This window comes from Chenopodium album, chromosome 22, assembly GCF_948465745.1.
Source record: "Chenopodium album chromosome 22, dcCheAlbu1.1, whole genome shotgun sequence".
Classification (NCBI taxonomy): Eukaryota; Viridiplantae; Streptophyta; class Magnoliopsida; order Caryophyllales; family Amaranthaceae; genus Chenopodium; species Chenopodium album.
In genome coordinates this window covers 33,911,760-33,932,750 of record NC_137855.1, presented here as the reverse complement: position 1 = coordinate 33,932,750, position 20,991 = coordinate 33,911,760, and the positions used below count along the sequence as shown (strand labels likewise).

The window sequence follows — 20,991 nt, the reverse complement described above, 5'->3', positions numbered from 1 at the left end:
TACAGAATTGATAGATTTAGAGCTCCTTATGTTTATCTAGTAGTTTCTTTCTTCTCCAATGATACGTCGAAGATTGTTTCTCTGGGAGGTATGAAAAAAACAAAAAGAAAAAAAAGCCTCACAATATGATTCAAAATCTAAAATACCTGTTGCTGCAATTGATGACTATGGAGTAATAATAATACTTTACAAGAAAATTTTATAAATTAAAAAAAAAAAAACCTAGCCATGACTATTGCAACACGCTACAAGTGACTAATGTATGACAAAATTGTTACAATTAAACAAGCTAGTAAAAAACACAAATATAACACAATTATGGCTAGTGCCACTCTCAAATTTCCACCAATGGTTTAAGATGATTCTCAACCCTGAAAGGAAAACTATGGGCTATGGAGCATCATTTAGCAAAAACAATGCTGCTAGGAGTTTGTAGGATCTTTGACATGTCAACAAAAAAGTGCTGGGTTCTTTAATCCCCATCGAAGATGATCATGGAATATACTCTTTTATTCGTTGACAGCGTAAAATTGCAACATTTCTGCCTCCACGGGGTGTGTTTCACCAACAATGACGAGGCAATGTAGTGGATCTCCAAAATCAACAGTTTGCAGTTTCTTCATTGTACCCGCAACAATGATTTGATCCTCACTTCCCAACCGGGCAAAACCCACACAAAGAGTATCTTCACTGTAAGCTGCAATCCACATGAAATACATTCAATCACAGGTCATCAAAGTAGTAAAATTACATATTAACAAGATAAAATGTTCTAGTAAAGAATTAATATAAAAAAAGAATATATTCATCTGAAACACAGCAAAGGGTAGATAATCGCGTAAAGAGAAACAACCTACCTGATTGACCACACTTCTGCTCAACCTCAAGGAGTTGTTCTATTGCAGTTCCAATGGACATGAACCTTGGTGGTTCATATATCTTTTTTCCCCTGAAAGTATTTTAAAGTACTGAGATGTTATACTGTGAGTTAAAGTAAGAACAAATAAATAAAAAGCAAGATTACATTCAATTGAAACCAGATGTTAACCTGCAGAGAGATTCCAGTGAGGGTTCCTTCACCTTTATATCTGTAATTAACAGAAGACAAATATGTCAGGCGTGAATGCAGTAGATTCAGAGAGATGCATACATGGTCTATGAATATCTATGTTGGGTATGATTGTTGGATTCAGGTATAGGTCCAAGAACAGAGCATGAAGATGATTAATCTAAAGGTACAGTCATGGTTAAATAGTGTCCATGTATAGAACATGGACTCTGTCACATGGAGAATTAATACTAAATGCCTTTATGCCACTTTGTAATTATCAATCTCACCATACTTGACAATAAGTAAGTTTATTAGAAAGACATGGGGGTGGGGGGGGGGGGGGGGGGGTTGGGGGGGTTGCGCTGCCTGCTTAAAAAATACGAGCTGGGGACAAGAACAAGCCTCAAACTAATAAGCCAATAGGATCTGGTTCTCATTTCGGGTCAATGAGGGCGTCAATTGCTAAACCCTTCGACAAACATCCTATAAATGGTCTTGAAAGCATTGTACAACCTCAACAGCTCTAGTATATTAAAACCCCACAGGGACCTACTCAATAGCCTAAGAAATTACTACATGCCAGACCAAAAGGAGCAAAAGGCATACTTACATACAGTCTCCCAAAAGGACAAATATAACAAATCAGATCAGTAATCACAAGGAAAAGCCACAAAGTTGAATACGTCCACGGTGTTTGTGAATCCTATCTTGGTTCATTGGAGGGTCAAGGTCCATCTATACAGCTGTATGCCTACAATAATCACTTGGAAACCTTATTTGTTTAATACTCCCCCATAACCATAGAAGGCCAGGTGCATAGGACCACATATTGACATGGTGGACTTGATGGTTAAATCATTTTTGCTGTGACATGAGACAATTAAGCGGCATTCATGATACTAGAAGCCATTTTTAACCACAGGTACATAGACTGTATCACAAAACTACTACTCTCGAATTCTAAATCACAAGCAAAACCAAAAAATCCATTCCAAGCTATGGCCTTAGAACACTATGTTTCTAAATATACAAGAGTGCCAGAAATGTGGAATATAGATCAACAACATATGCATTATGCATGGAGAAAATGGTCTGACAGAAAAATAAAAATTGATGAAAGGAAACACAGTTCCAATCTATAGTAATTAGTAAATAAATCCAAAGTTCATATACATTCATAATTGCAATAAGAACAGCAACTCCAAGGGCAAGAGAAACTCAAGGTTGAACAATGACGAGCTTAAGAAAAAGGAAAGAGCGAAAACCACACCTAACAAACACAGAGTATGCAGACCAAGATCACGATTTCTTTTAATCTTTTCATAGAAGCTATCAGGTCTCCATGTTTCGGTAAAGAATGGAATTGAAATCGTCTCTCCATAACGATACAATTGCAATCCACATACTCCAATTGCATTCATCACTGATGCATTATGCACCACCTTGACCTCAACTCCAATCTCCTTTGCCCGAACAACAAGGTCCGTGTGCGTGGTTGCTCTACATTCCAAATATAATTTAGACAATAGCAATAATAATCACCAATATACACACCCACAAGGCCACAAGTAAATACAAATATCATAATACTTTGAAAAATCAATGCCATTCTTCATAGTAGTTAAAACAAGTAACATACACACCCAAAAGGATCCCCAACAACAAGGAAAGCAACATCGGAATCACGAGCTTGCGAAAGCATAGAATCTGCCTTTTCCTCCACCATTTCTCTATCAGCCACAATCACAGGTTTTCCATATAATTTTTCCTAAAACAACAACTCCAAAGTTACAAATTACAGATAACAAATACTTGGTAAAGGGTTTTAAGAAATACCCACAAAATTAAACTGAAATTTAAAGGGGTTATTGTAATTCTTACCAAATTAGATATACCATCAGAAGAAATACCAAAAGAAAGGAGTGAAGTATAAGCTTCAATGTAAACATGTTCACATTTCTTGACAGCTTCTAAACCTCTCAATGTTATGTCTTTCTCATCTCCCAACCCCAATCCTATAATGTATAGCATCTTTACTTTGCTCAATTAAACAATCTTAGCACTGCAAAATTTGAAAAAATGCAGGTGGAATAATTCAGGGATTAATTAAAAATTTGAAATTTGTTCGAAAGAGCTAAGCAAGGAAAGAAATTGAAAAAACCCAGTTGATTTACCTGAGAGCAGAATTCGAATTCTTGGATTGTTCGATTAAAAGGCTTTGGTTTGAATTGAATGTGATTGCTGGTGATCTGGGTTCTAAGATTTTGCGGCTAGTAGTTTGTAAAAATAGGCCGAGCTGCCGAGGAGAAACACTCACATTTGTACGGGAACCAAAACTAAATACGGAGTACTTTCTCGCTTCCTCAACAAATACTACGTACATTTTTTTTAGTAGGACTGTAGGAGTACTTAATACTTTTACACAGTTATCGAATTATTTTAACTAAGGGCTACTCCCTCCATTTTTAAATACTTGCTCCATTTCTCCATGCGTGGAGTTTTAGGAGAAATTGGAGAAAGTGGGGTTGGTGGAAGGTAAATTGGAGGAGAGAATCTAAAAGTAATAAAATGAATTAAATATTATAAAAGCTTTTCAAAAAAGGAAATGGAACAAGTATTTAAAAATGGCCGGAAAAGAAAAGTGGAGCAAGTATTTTAAAACGGAGGGAGTATCTCCTTAGATTATTTTCAATTCAGTTCAGTTTAATTCAGCTCTTAATTTCCCTCTCTTATAAAATAGAAGTTCAATTTGGTTCAGTTTAGCTTAGTTCAATTTTTTGTTTGACTTAAATAATTCTAGTGAACTGAAAGTATTTTTATTAAAATTATTTAATTAAAATGAATTGAACTTATTGTTTTTTTAAGGCGAAGTGAATAGAGTCTAACATTGTAACATTTAATTTTTTAGCAAAGGAGCCAACTTTATTAAATTTTAATCAATTATGATACAGAAAACAAAAAAAAGTTGGTAGCCTAACACAATTACAGGTAAATTGTCTTATGGTTAAAAAAAAAAGTTAATTTTAAGGTAAAATCACTAACAAGTAACACCATTATGATTTTACCTCTAAAATTGAGGGAGCCCCAATTGATCTTTGTGAATCGTGATAAACAAAAATCGTTTATCTAGTGACATTTTCATAAATAAATCAACAAAACATACCAATCTGCATGACATTTTTGTAAATAAGTCAACAAATTTTATAAAAATGCGAGTCCCACAAATGTTGACTTATTTACGAAAATGTCACACTGACTGGTATATGACTATTTTCACTTTAAAACCCTAATGTTTTACTCTTGAAACCAAATATTAACAATATACCCTTTTTTTATGTCAAAATAAGACTAATAAAATGCACGAGTGGGGGATAATAGATAACTCAAGCGGTTAAAACTTCCCTCCTGTTTCATGAGATATCGGGATCGGTTAACGCTTTCAGAATATTGTACACAGGGTAAAGGCACAAGGGGATTTGAACTGTTGAAGAGCTGAGCAGACCAAAGAAAACACAGAAAATGGCGGCAGCTTCACTTAGTCATTTCTTCAAACACCTTTCCTGCACAGTGCGTCTCCAATTTCCAAGACGCTCACGCCGTCTTCTTCATCGTCCCTTACCTTTCCTCTTCTCTGAACACACCTCTTCATCCACGAAACTCAACCTCAATCATCAATGGCGGCCCTGTTCTTCCTCTGTTGCTGCTTCTCTCTCGTCTTCTCCAGCGACCTCCAAGGACTCCAGTGTGCCCCTTTATCAGTCTGTCCTCATAAAATGCCGTAAAGATGTCGTTGTAAGTTGCTTTATGCATTAATTTACATTTTAGCAAGTGGGGTTCCTTTGGAAGTTGAGACAACATTTGAATTTATCTGGGTTTTGATTGAAAAATGTAGCAGGATAAATTTTGCTGAAGAATTAAGTCCATTGTTTCACTGAAAGATTGTCACTTTGGGATTTATTGTTAAGCTTGTTTGATATATGTATGCGCTAATTATGGTTTAAACTTTAAACCGTTGGAATTGTGTTTTATAGAGGAATGAATTGGTGAAGTTTGTCTGAAAATCAGTCCATCCATTACCAAGAAAAATACTCCAATGATGAATTTCGCGCCATGGAATGATGACGTCGGGAATATGCATGAATTGACGAATTGTTATCAATTTGTATGATTAATTTGTGGTCTAGTATGTGTAAGTAATGATTGATAAGGTAAAGGATGAATTCAACATTTCAACATACCAATTGATTGTTATAAAATTATTTGAAAAAGGGAAATTCTCTTGTGGGAGAATTATATGCGTGGTTTTGGGTATTGAATTATTGATTTAGGATTACCTACACATGATTGGTATGGATATACAAAGCATGAAGAAGTTCAGTTGACAAGTATATTGAGTATAGCATAATATTCAAATAGACTTAGTTTTGTGTTGTTTAACAATATTCAAATGGTCAGCTTTATTTTCCAAAAAGTTGCTGATCCTTTTGTTGTTGATATTTAGGACTCATTTACGGAAGCTCTTATGAGTTTTGGTGCAAATTCTGTCAGTATGGATGAGCATGATGACTATGAGGACTCCGATGAGGTAAATTGAATACAAAACCTTGATATGTGCAATTGTTTTCCTGAAAGTATCTTTCATTCGCCATGCTTTCCTTTGGATATATTCATTTTGGTTCCACTATGAACTATGATACCCTATATAGTATATACATAATGTTGTTACACACGAGTTACATAATTGATTTACGCTGTTCCTTACACATTGTTTACGTGCTGATAGCATTGTAGTGATTGCTTCCATTGAAGTATGGAAGATCTAAACTGTGCCTTTAGTTGAGTATTGATTATAAATTTGATTTTGATAAGAGAAGGAAACTTGTCAATGGCTCTGGCTTTGACCTGAAAAATGAAACAAGAAGCAAAGTTAGTTTATAGCTTTATAGTTATATTACTGTCTGATTAGCTTGTTTGGAGGAAACTGCTAGATTTTATCCAGAATAAGTTTCCTTGTGGATCCAGGTAAATATTTGAATTTTTTATTTTTTGATACAATCATGCCTTACTCTCATATCAGTCGTATGTTGCTAAATTGATGCTCAAATAAAGGAAAATTTTTCTTGTTTGTTATAGGCATGCATGCACCTGTATGATATAAAAAGCAAATGCTTTGATGGTGGTGATGTTATTTATTCTCTACTCTTATTACCCCCTTAACAGATTTGTCTGTTGCTTATATTTCCAATTCTAAGATACACTCTGCTATGGATGTCACTCAAAGATGTCGGAATATTGAAAATTCCGATTTGATGCCTTGCTACAAACTTCCATGCAGGTCAGCATTTGTTCAATATTCAGTGGATGCGGAGATGTGACTTCATCCATATCATATGCTGCTGATTCCGTTGGCATAGAAATGCCGGCCTTTGAACTCTTAAAATATGATCCCTATGACTGGATAAAAAGAACTCAGGTTAAAATGTTCACTTCTTTGCTATTTCCACTGCATTTTATATTCTTATATTCTGAGTCATGTTGTTCTTATCCTATTATGCTGTCATTTGGTCTGAAATTGTTTATAATACTATCTTCTTAATTATTATGACAAATGAGTTTGACAGTGAGATGTAAATGGTTATACCATACTGCACCACATTATTTTCCCAGTGCATCAAGATTCTAATGGTTATACAGCTTATACGTATACAATGTTATACCAGTCGATGACTTTGTGTTTAGTGTTTGTCCTGCAAATTCAGACAGTTGTTATTATTCAAAGTAATGTTAATTTCTTTGTAATAAGATCACTTGAAAATGATGATTCTTTTAACTAAAATGGAATCCTGAAAAGGCGTTGAAATCAAATGGCAAGGGAATTAGACATGGCATTCCTAGAAAAATATTCCTTTTGGTAAACGACATTGTTAAATGTATCAATTCATGTGGAAATGTGAAATGCATATAATATTTGAACTAGATTCTGACAATATTCATTTCAGAAACGAAAAACTTCTACCAAATTTCTTAGAAGCTCCTAGAATCCATCCAAGATTTTTAATGCTACGTGTCTACATATGTAAAATATGATTAGTAAATTGACCTGAGAGAAAGTGCTAATTGCTGTCTTTGCTGATGTAGTTGATTTTCCCTTTCCTTCGTGAATAGTTTATATATTCTTAGCTCCTGATGTAGATCTTCATTACGTTTTGTGCAGGAATCATTTGATCCAATTGAAATAACCAAGGGCCTCTGGATTGTGCCCGAGTGGAAAACTGCTCCAGTATGTTCATCGTTGCCTTTGTTTTATTGTTGGAAATAATCTGGAGTTTGTTTGGTTTTCAAATTAAAGTGGCCTTGTTTTTGTTATCAGATGGTCAATGACTAAAGTCCTCTCTGCCTATCTCAAAGTAAACAAATATAAATAGTTGTCACTTGCCAGGTTTCCTTTCCACATATATTCTATATAGATAAATTTAGAAGCTTATAAGGATTTAATGCTCAGTTCTGCTGTCATTCATATTTATGAAAGTTATCTTCCTTGATGCAGGATGCCCGAGCAACAAATATAATTGTGAATCCTGGTTTAGCTTTTGGAACTGGAGAGCATGCTACAACTAAGATGTGTCTACTGTTGCTACATCAAACTATAAAAGGAGGTGAACACTTCCTGGACTATGGCACAGGGTCTGGAATTCTCTCCATTGCGGCACTGAAGGTACAATTCGTACAAAGCATCAACTCAGAAGAAAAATTTTATTGTTTGAAATCTGTTTGTGTAGGACCTCTATCTCCATTCTGTAAAAAGATATACTTCTCCATCTCAATATAATTGAGCCATATTCCTTTATTATAAATGTTATAATAATTGCACTATTTCCTTTTTTGGTAGGTATATTATTACAAAAAAATTATATAGACTTCCGAATATCCCTTTAATGACCCTTTAATGACCCACACTCTCTCCTCACCGTAAGGTTAGTGTTGTCTTTTAACATTCATTTCCCTAACATTCATTTCCCCCATTTTTAAATATTGCACCATTTAGAAATGGTGCAATTATATTGAAATGGCAAACTCTATTTTTGAGTAGACAGAGTAGCAGATTCTTGCAATGATATTGTTTCTCATATACTTCACACCATGAAATTGCATAATCTTTTAATAATACTATACAATTATATTTCAAGTGGAAGTAGACTATCTAATTGAATGAAGCGTCTAAATGCTAAATGTTCTATGTAGTTGACATTCTTATTCCTTTGTTCAAAACTTTCAAAAACTATTGGAGGGTAATCTTCACTGAAATATGTCTCAATGCATAGGAGGTGATCCGTTTCACACAAATCTGAAAGAGAAGACGAATACTTGACCCAAGAGAAGAGCATAGTAATCAAAGAGGGAAAGGGCTTTAAAAATGGACCTCCCATATAAGTCTTTTCTTGTGCTACTTGTAGATTGTCTCTCAGTTCCTTGCTTACAAACAAGCCTGACATTGAATTTTTGGGAAGGGCTAGTGTTGGGTGAAATTCTTATAATTATTCCTGTAAAAATTGTAAATGTATGATCGACTTATTGTTGATGTTGAATTTGTTAATTCATAATGTCTCTTAGCTCTGACAAAAATGCTTTTCTGATGTTGATTGCAGTTGGGGGCTGCTTTGTCAGTAGGAGTTGATATTGACCCTCAAGCAATAACAGCTGCTCGTCAGAATGCTGAACTGAACAATATAGAACCTGAGCAATTGAAGTTGTGTCTAGTTCCCTCAGAAGACAGTGCTTCTTTGGTGGATGAAAAGGTGCATGAAGATCTCTATGCTAAGGAATTGCCTGCAGATCAAATAGACACGAATAAATATGACATAGTCATTGCAAATATATTGTTAAATCCACTGCTGGCATTGGCAGATGAGATTGTTTCACATGCTAAAGTAGGAGCAACTGTTGGTCTCTCTGGTATAATACATGAACAGGTAACCCACCAATCTTAAGCCTTTTGAACTTACTGTGAAGAACATAAATGGAATTTATTGTTTTTCCTTTCCTATCTTTGGTTTAATTTGTGGCAGCAGAAGAAAATGCTGCTAGATTTTCCTCCACATATCTTTGTCCTTGAGGCTATAGCAATATAAAATTGTGACCCAGTGTTGTGCCAGATGGTCAAATCTGCAAAGATTAGCAGGGAAAAAAAAGGCCTACTAAACACACTACTATATTAGTAGTGAAAGTACTGGTTTCTTTTTTTTTTTTGGTTAAAGAGGTTCAACTAGATTAGGCTGAGTGAAAGATTACAGTGCAATTTGCCTGTGAATGACTGTGTTTTCTAACCTCTTTGATGAGTGAAAAAGATCAAGGTTTCGTGTTTTTGTAAAATGACTTTAAAAACTTACCTCTCATTAAAGGCTAAACAAAAAATAAATACTTGTATGTAATAATGGTAAAAATGCTTCTAATTACAAACATGGCTCACTGCCAGTAAAATTATAGCCAATATAATGTGAAAGTAATGGCAGCAGCCAGCAAGTAGTTATTAGAGAACATCTTGATAATTAATGTGCTGCTTGTTTGTGGTTATTTAAATGATTGCAGTGCAGTTTGCCTGTGAATGGCTACAACCAGTGATAAAAGAGCATTTTGGAGATCTTTAAAAGTTACTTCTGGTTTGCTGATATTGATGCAGGTTCCATCAGTCATAGAGCGATATTCTCCGTTCTTGGAAGACATTTCAGTCTCAGAAATGGAAGATTGGGCTTGCATACAGGGAAGAAAGAAGGCTGGGATTTGATTGCAGATTGAAGCCGCTTTAAATTTGAATAGAAGAGAAAGATTGGTCGTTGTCAGAATTTTGCAAACGAGGAAGAAACCATTCCAAGAGCAGTGATTCTGTATGTTTCATTGAGATATAACAAGGCGTTGCTTGTTATATGGCAGGGATTATAATTCTGAGTTTTGACATTCATAACTGAAGGCGGCCATTGATGAGAACTATTGTTTTCTGTAGTCAAGCAGTGTTATTACTCTAAAATTCTTATGTATATTATGTAAACTCTAATTGTAACATTTGTTTGAAAGTACCTCTACTTGTAACTTGTTTGCCAATAATACAAGCTTGTAAGTTAGCCTATGCATGTTTGTCATTCACTGGGATAACTGGCTATCAATCATTAGATTATGGTGACAGCCAACGGCCAAGCAAGTCATGGTTTCCTGCAATTGTTAAAAGCTTCAAAATCAAAACATTACTCAATACACTGCAACAATTTCATATAAATAGTACTATGCTCTGTCTATAAGAGCTTCTAGATGTCACAACTCTCAATTAGAGTAATACATAAAGCAACTGCTAAGTGCTATGTAAAAGCAAGCAGGTGTAAATACCTACTGTCCTTAACATCCACAAGATGCAGCTTAGACAAAGTTTATTGTTCGATCCAGAAGAAACATCTTGACCACCACTTACATTGTCCGCAATGGTGCAAGGAGGAGCTTGAGTAGATCCACATAGACCTGAATTGTCCTCAAAACTTGAGTTCGGAAAGCTTTGAAACTGCACACCTACAGGAATTTCCCCCTGTAAATGATTATGTGCCACACTAAATTTCGAAAGAAATGTGAGACTTTTAAGTGATGAAGGTATATATCCATGCAAATTATTAAAGGACAAATCCAATACTTCAAGGTTCTGCAAATCTGATAGTGTATCAGGGATATTTCCTGTGATGTCATTCCTGCTCAAATCTAACACATGGAGTTGCTTTAACCTTCCGATTTCTGATGGTATAGTCCCATTAAAACTGTTGTTGCTCAAATGTATGGATGGTGGAAAACCGGAAATTTTATTGTATTGCAACCAGCTAGGACTATGGTCCCTTTTTACGTATAATGGAGTACTATTGAATAGAAACGGATTGGATGGGAGGTAGCTTGAAGAGATCAAACTTTTTAGCTGCATCAAGGTTCTCGGAATTTCGCCTGAGAGGGAATTATTTGATAAATCCAAGTAAAACAAATGCTCCATCTTTCCAATCCATACAGGCAAGCTGCCACTTAAGCGGTTCCATGACAAATCAAGCACTTCTAACTTCCCACAATTCAGCAACCAAGTAGGAATCTCACCATGCAGAGCTGAATTTCCAAGTGCCAAAACCTTCAAGTTATCAAATCCAGAGAAATTTATGGGAATTTCTTCACCATGAAAGTTCCTTGAAAGAATTAGAACCGAAAGATTTTTGCATGGTTTCAGGGTGTTTAAAGCTCCTGACAAGTTCACCGAATTGATGTTTGACAAAGAGAGGATTGAAAGAGATGAAAGATTTCTGAAACCACGAGGTAATTCACCATTTAACATGTTCCTAGCAAGGTCTAATATTTTCAGCTTATTACAGCTAGAAAGTGATGTTGGTATGGTACCATTGAGATTATTTGAAGCAAGATGAAGCTCATTGAGATTTGTTAGTCTAGTGAAATCAAGTTTAATATTGCCTTCGAAAGAATTGTTTCGCAGATCAAGAACCTGAAGCATGGAGCATTGAGACAACCTTGCAGGCAATAACCCAGTGAAAGAATTTGAATGTGCACCTAATTGCTCCAGTTTTGTAAGGTTATGCAGAACATCAGGAAAAGGGCCTGAAAAACGGTTGCTTGAAATCATTAAGGCTCTAAGGTTAGAGAGCTGACCAACTGCCTCACTTAACTTGCCAGAGAAATCATTAGCAGAAATTGAGAGCTGTTCCAATGAAGCTATGGTATAGATAAAGCTCGGAAGAACACCATTTAGTAAGTTGTAATCAGCATGCAACTGCTGAAGCGATGTGCAGTTCTCCAAGCTGTCAAGCATACCAGTAAAATAATTCATTGATATGTCAATTACCCTGATTTTGCTTGAACTGCAAATATGGGGATTAATTTGTTCGGTAAACAAATTATTGCTAACATTAAACACAACCATGTTATCGAAGAGAATCCCAAAATCAAGAGCTGGTCCATTGAAAAGATTGCTGGAAATGTTTAGTGATTGTATATTTCTCAAACCAGAAAAGGCCACCAGAGGTGATCCTGAGAGCTTGTTCTGACTAATATCGAGAAAAACCAGATGCTGCAAATAGGAAAACTCGATAGGCAATTCCCCTTCTAGGTGATTTCCAGAAAGATCAAGAACCTCCAGCTCGTCCAGCAGACCAATGGAGTGCGATATTACTCCTCTAAGACCCTTGTTCCGCAAAATCAACTTACTCACTCTACCTGCAGCTGGTGCATTATTGTCAGTTTTACAGGTTACACCATCCCACTTACAGCAATTAGGGGTGTCAGCCCAAGCTAGAATTATTTTCTCATTTGTGTAATTACTGAATAGTTGCTTCAGTGCGACAGAATCATTATGATCACACGCCTCAAATCTAGGAACAGAACAGGCCAACCAAACAAAGAAAACCCATGTCAGAAAAGTAACTGTAAGAGAACTCATCACCACTATTAATCGCAGATTAGAAGAATCTGCAATATAATATCAGAGAGATCAAAGCTATGCACACTTGTTTAGCAACCTGATCAAGATTTTATGCACTGAATTACACATGAGATCTAAAGAACACTAGACACTAAGAGGTGAAATCTAGGGGAAAGAATGCAATGTGAAGCAACTAATTTCAATCAAAATAATGCTTGAACAAAACAACTCGAAGGCTAAAGCTCACAATTCCACTCTAAAGGAAAATGAAATATAAGATGTGATGAGCCAAAATGTGCAAAATGTTATAATTGAATACAATATGATAAGAACTTCCCAATCAAAAAAATAAGACAGAAGGGCTATTCACACAGTATAAAGGCATGAAGAAAGCTACTTTTTGGGTAAATAGCACATTTTGACTTTGACTTCTAAGTATGAAAATATCATGAGAAGGTCCCAGTCTAAATACAGCTCTATGTTATTTAAACAATAGGTTAATTCCCCATATGAGGATTACTCCTTAATCATCATGAAGGTGGCCCAATGAAAACCCCAAACTAACCACAACTTGCATTATTTTTTAATCTCCTTATCTTAGTTTAGTAAAATTCAACTTGAATTTGAAAACCAAGCAAGTTGCTAACTTGCTATTAATGAATGCTTTATAAATACTAAAACAAAACAGATCTGAACCCCAAAGGTAAGAAACTTATCAAGTTAGCCAACACTTTGATGGTAGGTGTGCGTTCAAATTCAAATTATCTTAGGCCCCTAACCCACACACGATATGCATTACTTTATCAGTTTCTTGTATAAACAAGTTTTGTGGTTATTGAATTTTGAGATAAATTTTTTTTTTCTTTTATAGGTCAAATTTCAAAACATATACTTGTAAATGATATAAACAGTGTTATGTAAGATGTACATATCATCACTTTTGATTTATGATATTTTGTCGTAGTCCATCATTATATATTATAGAAATATATATATTTTCTACATATTATATACGCTACATATGAGAAAAATATTTATGTAATTCAAATTTTGTAGTCATAGTACTCCTTCTGTCCCTATAGAATTTTCACGATCTTCAAAACACGTCTATAAAAGTAACTCTATTTTTATAAACATAAAAATCATATGAAAAAAAAACCTTGATATTAATTAAATATACAACGATACAAATCTAACAAGACTCATACATGACCATATTATCTTATACTGATTAATGGGAATTTATTGTCAAAGTTTTTGAAGTTTGACACATTAAATTGCAATGGGGCAAAAACAATGAGGACAGAGGGAGTATAAGATAGTGACTAGGGGTTAACAAAATGTGGTAATTATCAACTACTTCCTGCGTTTCTTTTTAGTTGACACGTTTCTTTAGTCACATTTGCTAATGTACTTATTCAATCATTAATATCTTTAATTATCAATAACCAAATATTATGAAATGTTAATATTTTGAAAGTTAACAAGATCTCACATGAAAATATTTTTCATTACGTACAAAACACAAAACACGGTAAAAAGGAAGTGTATGAATAAAGCTGAAATTAAAACGTGTCTATTAAAAAAAAAACGGAGTTAGTATAACAAGTGAATAGTATAGTCATCTTCTCATACGTCCATTCTATCCATTTTAGAATTAATATTTGCATAAACTTATACTAAAAAGTTTTTTTTTTTTTTTTTTTTTTTTGTTTTGTTTTGTTTTGTTTTGTTTTGTTTTGTTTTGCTTCAAATGTTGATAACTAATTACCATATCGTGATGTCAAATTTCCTCACTGGACAAAAAATTACGAAGAATAACAATTCAAGGCATCGTTAGGAACATTTGCTTGTTTGGAAATGAAATGAGCACATGTATTAGTAGTAACAAGTCAAAGCTATTAAGTAATCGTATCTACTTCTTATTTTAGAAGATAACAAAATCTACATTAAATGTGTACATTATGTATGATCGGGATGTACACCACTTTACTAAAGTATAAGTTCAAAAAGATTTGATAAACTGAAAACGAACGAATATGACAAGTATTGCAAATTGTCAATAAACCTGTTGAATGGGTCGAGTTTGGGGCAGGGCGGGTCAATTCTTAGAAGGTCATGGAAATGACGGGTCACATTAAAATTTAAGTGGGGTGGGTCGGACCGAGACCTATCATTATTACCTTGACCCTTTACTTTCTTTTCGGCAGATAAATTGGTACGTGACTCTTTGAGTTTTTATGTCCATCGCATATGCAACTATGGAGAAAAAACAAAAAACTTTAGAGAAGAATTATAGAAATATGATTTAAAAGCCCTAGATCAATCAATGCCGTTAATTCTCCTATTTTGTCACCAAACAAAGTAAAATCTCATAATATGAAAGCATGCATCATAAATCATAATAGATCGAAAAATAAAAACGAGAAGGATAAAATAGAGTTGTTCGAGTCTTATTATTACCCTTTTACAATAATCATGTAAAGGAGATTTATTTTTTCATTTTAGGAAATTTTGTCAATAACTACCAATTAAAGCACGTGTTTTGAAAAGAACTACCTATTAAAATTTTTCTTTAAAAGAACTACCACAAAGATGTAAAAAGTTTAATTAGCACTACCACTTTAACAATTTTGGCTAAAATCTCCGGTATTTAGGTCTCACTTTTTACCTTTATGAAGGGTAATTTAGTCAATTTAGATGATGATTTTATGAGGTAAAGGTAAAAAGTAGAACCTACATGTCGAATATTCTAGTTGGAATTAGTAAAGAGAAAAGTATTGTGTAGAACGGACTCACGTGAGTCCAATCATACAAAAAAAAATAAAATTAATTGTTAGAAATTTATAATAATGGTCAGATATTAAATAATAAGTATCAGAAATTAGATAATAAGGGTCAGAAATTAGATAATATTGGTCAGATATTAAATAATAAGTATCAGAATTTAAATAAAGTTGGTCAGATATTAGATAATAAGTATCAGAAATTAGATAATAAGTGTCAGAAATTAGATAATATTGATCAGGTATTAGATAATAGTATCACAAATTAGATAATATTGGTAAGGTATTAGACAAAATTGGTCAGATATTAGATAATATTAGTCAGTTATTACGTACTAATTGTCAGGCAAGAGAGGGTCCGCTACTGGGCATTCAATATTCATCTCTTCTCATGTGATTCTCGCTCCCAACCTCACTTTCACTCTCACTCTCTCTCCTACAAACCCACCAAAAAGAAACCCCAAAATTGTCGTCATCTTCCTCAAAGCTCCTCCCAATATTCTCTCTCTTCTTTGTAATCCTCTACATTATACTCCATGTAGAAGCTCAGATGCCACCACGCTAGTTCCAACAACTCCAACTTTCTCGCTGGTAACTCTTTAGATTGAGAGCGGTGTTCGTCTCCTCCTCTTCATCAGGGGCAGCGGTGGTAGCCATCGTCGAGGAACACCGCTATCCTAAACTGCGATCCATCGTAAACGCAAGCCTCGACGTGAGTCAATTGAAGAAGTATTGTGTACGATGAGGTAAGGATCAGAATAAGGAGGAGAGAGAAAATGTGAAAAAAAGATGGTGATGGATGAAGGATTGTAAAAATGAAGGAGAGAGAAAATGGAGTTGGTGTGTTTGAAGGTGATAAACTGGACTCACGTGAGTCCGGTCTCACACAAAATATTTTGTTATTAAAGTGGTAGTGCTACTTAAACTTTTTATAACTTTATGGTAGTTCTTTTAAAAAAAAGTTTTAATAGGTAGTTGTTTTCAAAACAAACACTTTAATTAGTAGTTTTTGACAAAATTTCCTTCATTTTATAGCATTACAAAGCTCCAACCCATTGAATTGCTCGGTAGAAAAAATAAACATAGTGCTTCCTCCTCTTGCTCCCCATCTCTCTCTGTGTCTTGCAAATCTCCATTGAAGCACACTGAACATCGCAGTTGACGTTCTCCATTTCAAACCATTTGTTCTCAGCTGCTTCTTAGGTAAGTTTGTTGTTGTTTCTTTTTGTAATCATAATATCAATTTCACAATCTGGGGTTCAGCTTTGACTTAATTAAATCGTCAATGCAGTAAGTTTAGGGTTCCAAAATCTCAACTAAATACTAAGATTATGAAAGTTGCGATTATGTTGCTAGAAATTTGATAATTGAATCACATTTTCCTAAATTATGTGATTTTTTGAGCCTTATTTGTTAATTGTTGAATCAGATTTGGTTTCTACTGTATTGCACAACCCTTTAATGTTTGACCTCTTTTAGTGTTTATTGTCAAGTATACATTGTCAACCCTTTAATCAAATTACAATGAGAATCATGAATGAACATGAGAAGTTTCTAAACTAGAAAGTAATTTATTCGAAACAGAAATGGATTGATGTCGTAGGCGATGATGCCAATCAATTTGTTTGGTGGTGTGGTAGACTCTAGGTGGATGAGGAAGGGACCTTGCCCACTCGTAAACTCCGTCATTAGATGGTCCTTTGAGAAGGATTGACACTGTGCTAAGCTCCTTAACACAAAAGAAAGAGGATGAGAACATAAGTTAAGAGATAACTACGCTGACTTAGGGCCTATTCTCTTCAGATTATTTTCAGTTCAATTCCAATAAGTTTAGTTTAGTTCTTAATTTCCTTCTCTCATAAAATATTCAGTTCACTTTAACTCAGCTCTAATAAGTTAAGTTAAGTTCAGTTCAGCCAATTAGAACAGGTCCTTAGTCATCACTATCACATGATCTACACTGAAAGCACTTAGCTGGTACTGTGGTGTTGTTATTGGGTGGGGATTTCAGGATGCAACTAGCAGTTTAGTCGATGTTTTCCTTTTTGTTGGGTTTATAGCACCAAGGGTTAATTTAAGCTTCTATGTCTAAAAAAATATATGCACCATGAGGGATGTTACATGGGTAGGGACTAGGGAGAGGGACCGAGAGTGAGGAAGGTGATTACTGTAATACATCATTTTTTATCGAAAACTTTCTTTGAATCTTGGAGGTTTTGTTGACCTCTCAGGGGCGTTTGGTTCGGAAAATGGAAATGTGTGTAAAGGAAACAAATAAAAGGGAGGAAAGGAATCATATAGTTATTACCTTTTCATTTGTTTGTTTAATCATGAAAAGGGTATTGTTAAGAGGAAGGTTATGGAATTTGTTACCACAAGTTTTTTAGAGGTAACAAATAAGGGGTAACCATTACCCTTAGATAATGGTAATTGTTACCATGCCTTCAAACCAAACACACGGTAATGGTATCGGTTTAATTGCATCCGTTTCCAATCCAAAAAATACACTAACCAAATGCCCCCTCAATTTCTACTTTTTACCCCTCTAGAGTTGCAGATTTTATGGTTGTATAGAATTTTCTGTTAAAAATCTTGATATCACACTTTCACCTCGTAATCGGCAACTTACTGATTCGTATTTGAAGAATCTGAATTTACTTTCTTTTCCATGTTCTTTTAGTTTTAGAGGGAGTTTGTTAATTGAGTGTGATGATATCTAACCTTGCTTGTCAAGTGCTTAGTGCTTAATAGACAGATAGAGACTATAGGGTGTAATTAAGAGACACTATATGATCTTTTCTTGTTCGTCTCTTGTTATTTTGATTGCTACCTCAACCTTGTGATTCATTCGATAATTTTTTTTTCCCTTTCTGTTGCTGTTATTTTGCAGTTAGTGGCTGATTTAGATTTTCCATTTCAATCTACATCAACAGCAGCAGCAGCAGCAGCAACATCATAAATACTAGTAGCAGCAACAGGATCAAATGGAATCATGGTGGGAGTCAGTGTCCAAAGCTCGCTCCCGAATCCAAACCCTTCTCTCTCTCCTCCCTCCTTTTTCATCCAGTGATTCTCTCTCTTCCCTGGTTGACTCTGATCAACCTGCTCGCTCCCTTCTGGACTCCTATGAAACCTACTCTGCTGTGTCGTCTGCTCTCTCTGGATCTGGTGATGATCCTCTCTGTCAATGGCTCTATGACACCTTCCTCCAGTCTTCTGATGACTCTGAATCAGACTTCCGCCTTGTGGTGATTTCCTTGGTGCCTCTCATTGCTGGACTCTATCTATCTCGCATTCACACCTTCTCCACCACCTCACCTTTCGCGCTCGGCTCCCCTTCACTTGCAGGCTTTGAAGCCGTTCTCTTGGCTCTCTACTCTTCTGAGGTTAAGGCTCGCGCTGGCAAACCCCTCCTTGTTTCCATCCCTTCCCCTGCTTACCTTGCTCACCATCCTTCCCTCTATCACACCCCATCTCCTCAACCTCACTCTCCTGTTAATAAAAATAATTTTTCCAGATCATCCCCTTCTTCTTCTCCTTCTCCTTCTGGTGTGTCTGGAATTGGAGTTGAAATTGGAGTTGGGGTTATCTCACCACCTCTAGAGCCCCAAATAGGGATCCAGTCCACCAAGCGTGCTACCATTGTCGGGGTAGCCTTCCATTGCTTTTTCAAACACATCTCCCAAATGCCTCTTTGGTCTAAGATAGATCTTTGCCGTTTTGCTGCTTCGTGGGCTGGCAGTGATTGTCCCTGTGCTCATTCACTTGACTTCCATTGCAATACTCCTACTACAACTGCTAATCGACTGGATGACGATGACGATGCTGTCTCTGTCAGTGAGGACCTTGTTGTTTCCTCCACTACAAGCACCACTAGTAGGTCTAGTACTATTGGAGGTATCATTGCTCAACACCCTCAACTTCACCAAAATGGAACAGCAGGAAGTGAAATTATCCTTTCAGAGGTTATTTCTAGGTTGGATATCAATGGCAACAATACCAATCACTCCCAGATGTCAAATTCTTCTTCTTCTGGGGGACAGGGACACGGGCAGGAACAAGAAGGGGTTAGAATTTTGCTGCCCTGGGAGCTATTGCAGCCGTTGCTAAGGATACTGGGTCACTGTCTGCTGGCTCCTGCTCCTCTGAATAACCAGGAGGTTAAGGACGCTGCTTCTGTGGCAGTGAGGCGTCTCTATGCAAGGGCTTCTCATGACCTAGCTCCACAGGCTATCCTGGCTACACGAAGCCTTGTTCAGCTTGACAATCGTGCTCGAGCTACTGCTAAGGCTGCTGCTTTAGCCACTTCTTCAAATGCTAACACACCGAAATCTAGTAAGCCTGAGGTCTTATTGGTCTCCAAGTGACGAAAATGCCCATGACTCACTCATCTCTTTTTTAAGGTAATGTAATCAAAGTACAAATTCATACTCTTTTGCAGAAAGCTAGTATGGAGTAGATTTTACTTCTAGCTGATGCTTATAGTTCTAAATTGCTGATATTCAGCAGACAATTCTCTTTTCAGTGTATCTCTCTTTCTATACTTCAGCTAGAATCATATTCTTGTATTTGACTTAAAATTTTTGTCCACATGCTCTCAGTGCGAACTCGGTAAGGAAACATGGCAAGGGACATGCAAAGCAACACTAGTGAGTTATAAGGTTTTATAACATCCCTTTATACTTCCAGAACAGAAATAAGAGTGTTCATATTAGTTTTTTGATAAATTACCTGTGTAAGTGAGTTATAGACTGTTAATGTTTGCAGTCAGACAAAATGTACAAAAAGAGATCAGAAAGTTACAAGACAGCATGCCAAAAGCTGTCGTCAGACAAGCATGAATGGAAAACTTGTAGATATGTAATGTAAAATATTTACATTTGTTATGGTTTACATTGATTTTTGTAGTAGTGATGACAATCATCTGTAATGGGTTTGAATATGTAATTCATTTTATTCGTATGAAGAAACTTCATTTCTTACAAAGAAAAGACCAGAAGGTGAATCATGGGGCAGCAATGCTAATCTCACTGGACTTGCACCCCCTTCTTCAACTGTTAAATGTCCCAAGTTTCCGTTGATTTGTCTTAACAAAGTCAGGCAAACGCAGTTGATGATAACTGACGGGTATTTCTTAGCCAATATTCTTGTATATGCATTCAAAGTTGCCTTTGACAGTTTGACACTCTATAAGCTGCCATGGTAGAAGGCCAGCCCTTCTCTTTGAATGAACCGTCCTTAAAGTCTCTGCAACTCTTTCAAATTCTCATCCACTTGTTCTTCTGTAAGGTTATCAGCATCACCTAAGACACTCTTTTGAATCTCTCATTTGGTATATTCTGGGGAGAAAAGAAAAGTACGAGTTAATCGATGACTATTTTTCTCAGCAGATGATGTATATATGCAAAAAATGAAATTTATATCTTAAACATCCCCATAGAATAGGAAACATTACTGATCCTTGTTGAATCCGATAACTCGAGAAGAGGAAGCAACGCTTTAGTGGTTCTCTTTACTCCATAGTAGTTAGTTTCCAAGCAATCTTTTGCGACTTCATATGTCTGTGTCATCATCTTAAAAAAAATGAACTTTGCTCCTGGCTAAATTATCACATTGCTTTGGTTATCAAAAAATTTACTGCAGTCATTTAAAAAAATAATAATAATTGATTAATTAATTTATTAATTAATTATTTTTAATGCTAAGAGAAA

At 35.5% G+C, this 20,991-nt stretch overlaps 3 protein-coding genes and 2 pseudogenes across 4 annotated transcripts; 2 read left to right on the top strand and 3 right to left on the bottom strand.

Moving 5' to 3' along the window:
* Positions 1-129: 129 nt before the first annotated feature.
* On the bottom strand, positions 130-3,380 carry LOC145605682 (putative diphthine methyl ester synthase). Its single transcript, XM_081661754.1, has 7 exons — positions 3,226-3,380; positions 2,933-3,113; positions 2,695-2,819; positions 2,322-2,551; positions 1,049-1,088; positions 858-949; positions 130-697 (listed from the first exon to the last, which is right to left on the bottom strand). The coding sequence occupies exons 2-7, from the start codon at positions 3,080-3,082 to the stop codon at positions 510-512; spliced, it is 825 nt and encodes a 274-aa protein (XP_081517880.1). The 5' UTR covers positions 3,083-3,113; positions 3,226-3,380; the 3' UTR covers positions 130-509.
* Positions 3,381-4,521: 1,141 nt separating this feature from the next.
* LOC145605731 (uncharacterized) lies at positions 4,522-10,161 on the top strand. The gene is made up of 7 exons (XM_081661800.1): positions 4,522-4,843; positions 5,553-5,636; positions 6,387-6,524; positions 7,266-7,331; positions 7,599-7,766; positions 8,698-9,021; positions 9,729-10,161. The coding sequence occupies exons 1-7, from the start codon at positions 4,571-4,573 to the stop codon at positions 9,831-9,833; spliced, it is 1,158 nt and encodes a 385-aa protein (XP_081517926.1). The 5' UTR covers positions 4,522-4,570; the 3' UTR covers positions 9,834-10,161.
* A 207-nt stretch (positions 10,162-10,368) lies between these two features.
* On the bottom strand, positions 10,369-15,937 carry LOC145604234 (phytosulfokine receptor 2 pseudogene; annotated as a pseudogene).
* On the top strand, positions 15,669-20,209 carry LOC145605278 (uncharacterized). Of its 2 annotated transcripts, none has more exons than XM_081661326.1 (4): positions 15,669-16,026; positions 16,316-16,483; positions 18,171-19,683; positions 19,882-20,209. In XM_081661326.1, the coding sequence occupies exon 3, from the start codon at positions 18,265-18,267 to the stop codon at positions 19,645-19,647; it is 1,383 nt and encodes a 460-aa protein (XP_081517452.1). In that variant the 5' UTR covers positions 15,669-16,026; positions 16,316-16,483; positions 18,171-18,264; the 3' UTR covers positions 19,648-19,683; positions 19,882-20,209. The 2 variants fall into 2 exon arrangements, with proteins under 2 accessions (XP_081517452.1, XP_081517451.1); XM_081661325.1 differs by having other exon boundaries at positions 15,669-16,190.
* LOC145605279 (short-chain dehydrogenase/reductase 1 pseudogene) lies at positions 20,129-20,853 on the bottom strand (annotated as a pseudogene).
* Positions 20,854-20,991: the final 138 nt, after the last annotated feature.

Excerpts from the sequence above, each read along its gene's own strand:
- LOC145605682 (XM_081661754.1), bottom strand. The coding sequence starts at position 3,082 with ATGCTATACATTATAGGATTGGGGTTGGGAGATGAGAAAGACATAACA. Across the intron at positions 2,820-2,932 it reads CTGATGGTATATCTAATTTG|GAAAAATTATATGGAAAACC; the intron begins GTAAGAATTACA and ends TTGTTGTTTTAG. Across the intron at positions 2,552-2,694 it reads GTTGTTGGGGATCCTTTTGG|AGCAACCACGCACACGGACC; the intron begins GTGTGTATGTTA and ends TTTGGAATGTAG.
- LOC145605731 (XM_081661800.1), top strand. The coding sequence starts at position 4,571 with ATGGCGGCAGCTTCACTTAGTCATTTCTTCAAACACCTTTCCTGCACA. Across the intron at positions 5,637-6,386 it reads ACTATGAGGACTCCGATGAG|GTCAGCATTTGTTCAATATT; the intron begins GTAAATTGAATA and ends ACTTCCATGCAG. Across the intron at positions 9,022-9,728 it reads CTGGTATAATACATGAACAG|GTTCCATCAGTCATAGAGCG; the intron begins GTAACCCACCAA and ends ATATTGATGCAG.
- LOC145605278 (XM_081661326.1), top strand. The coding sequence starts at position 18,265 with ATGGAATCATGGTGGGAGTCAGTGTCCAAAGCTCGCTCCCGAATCCAA.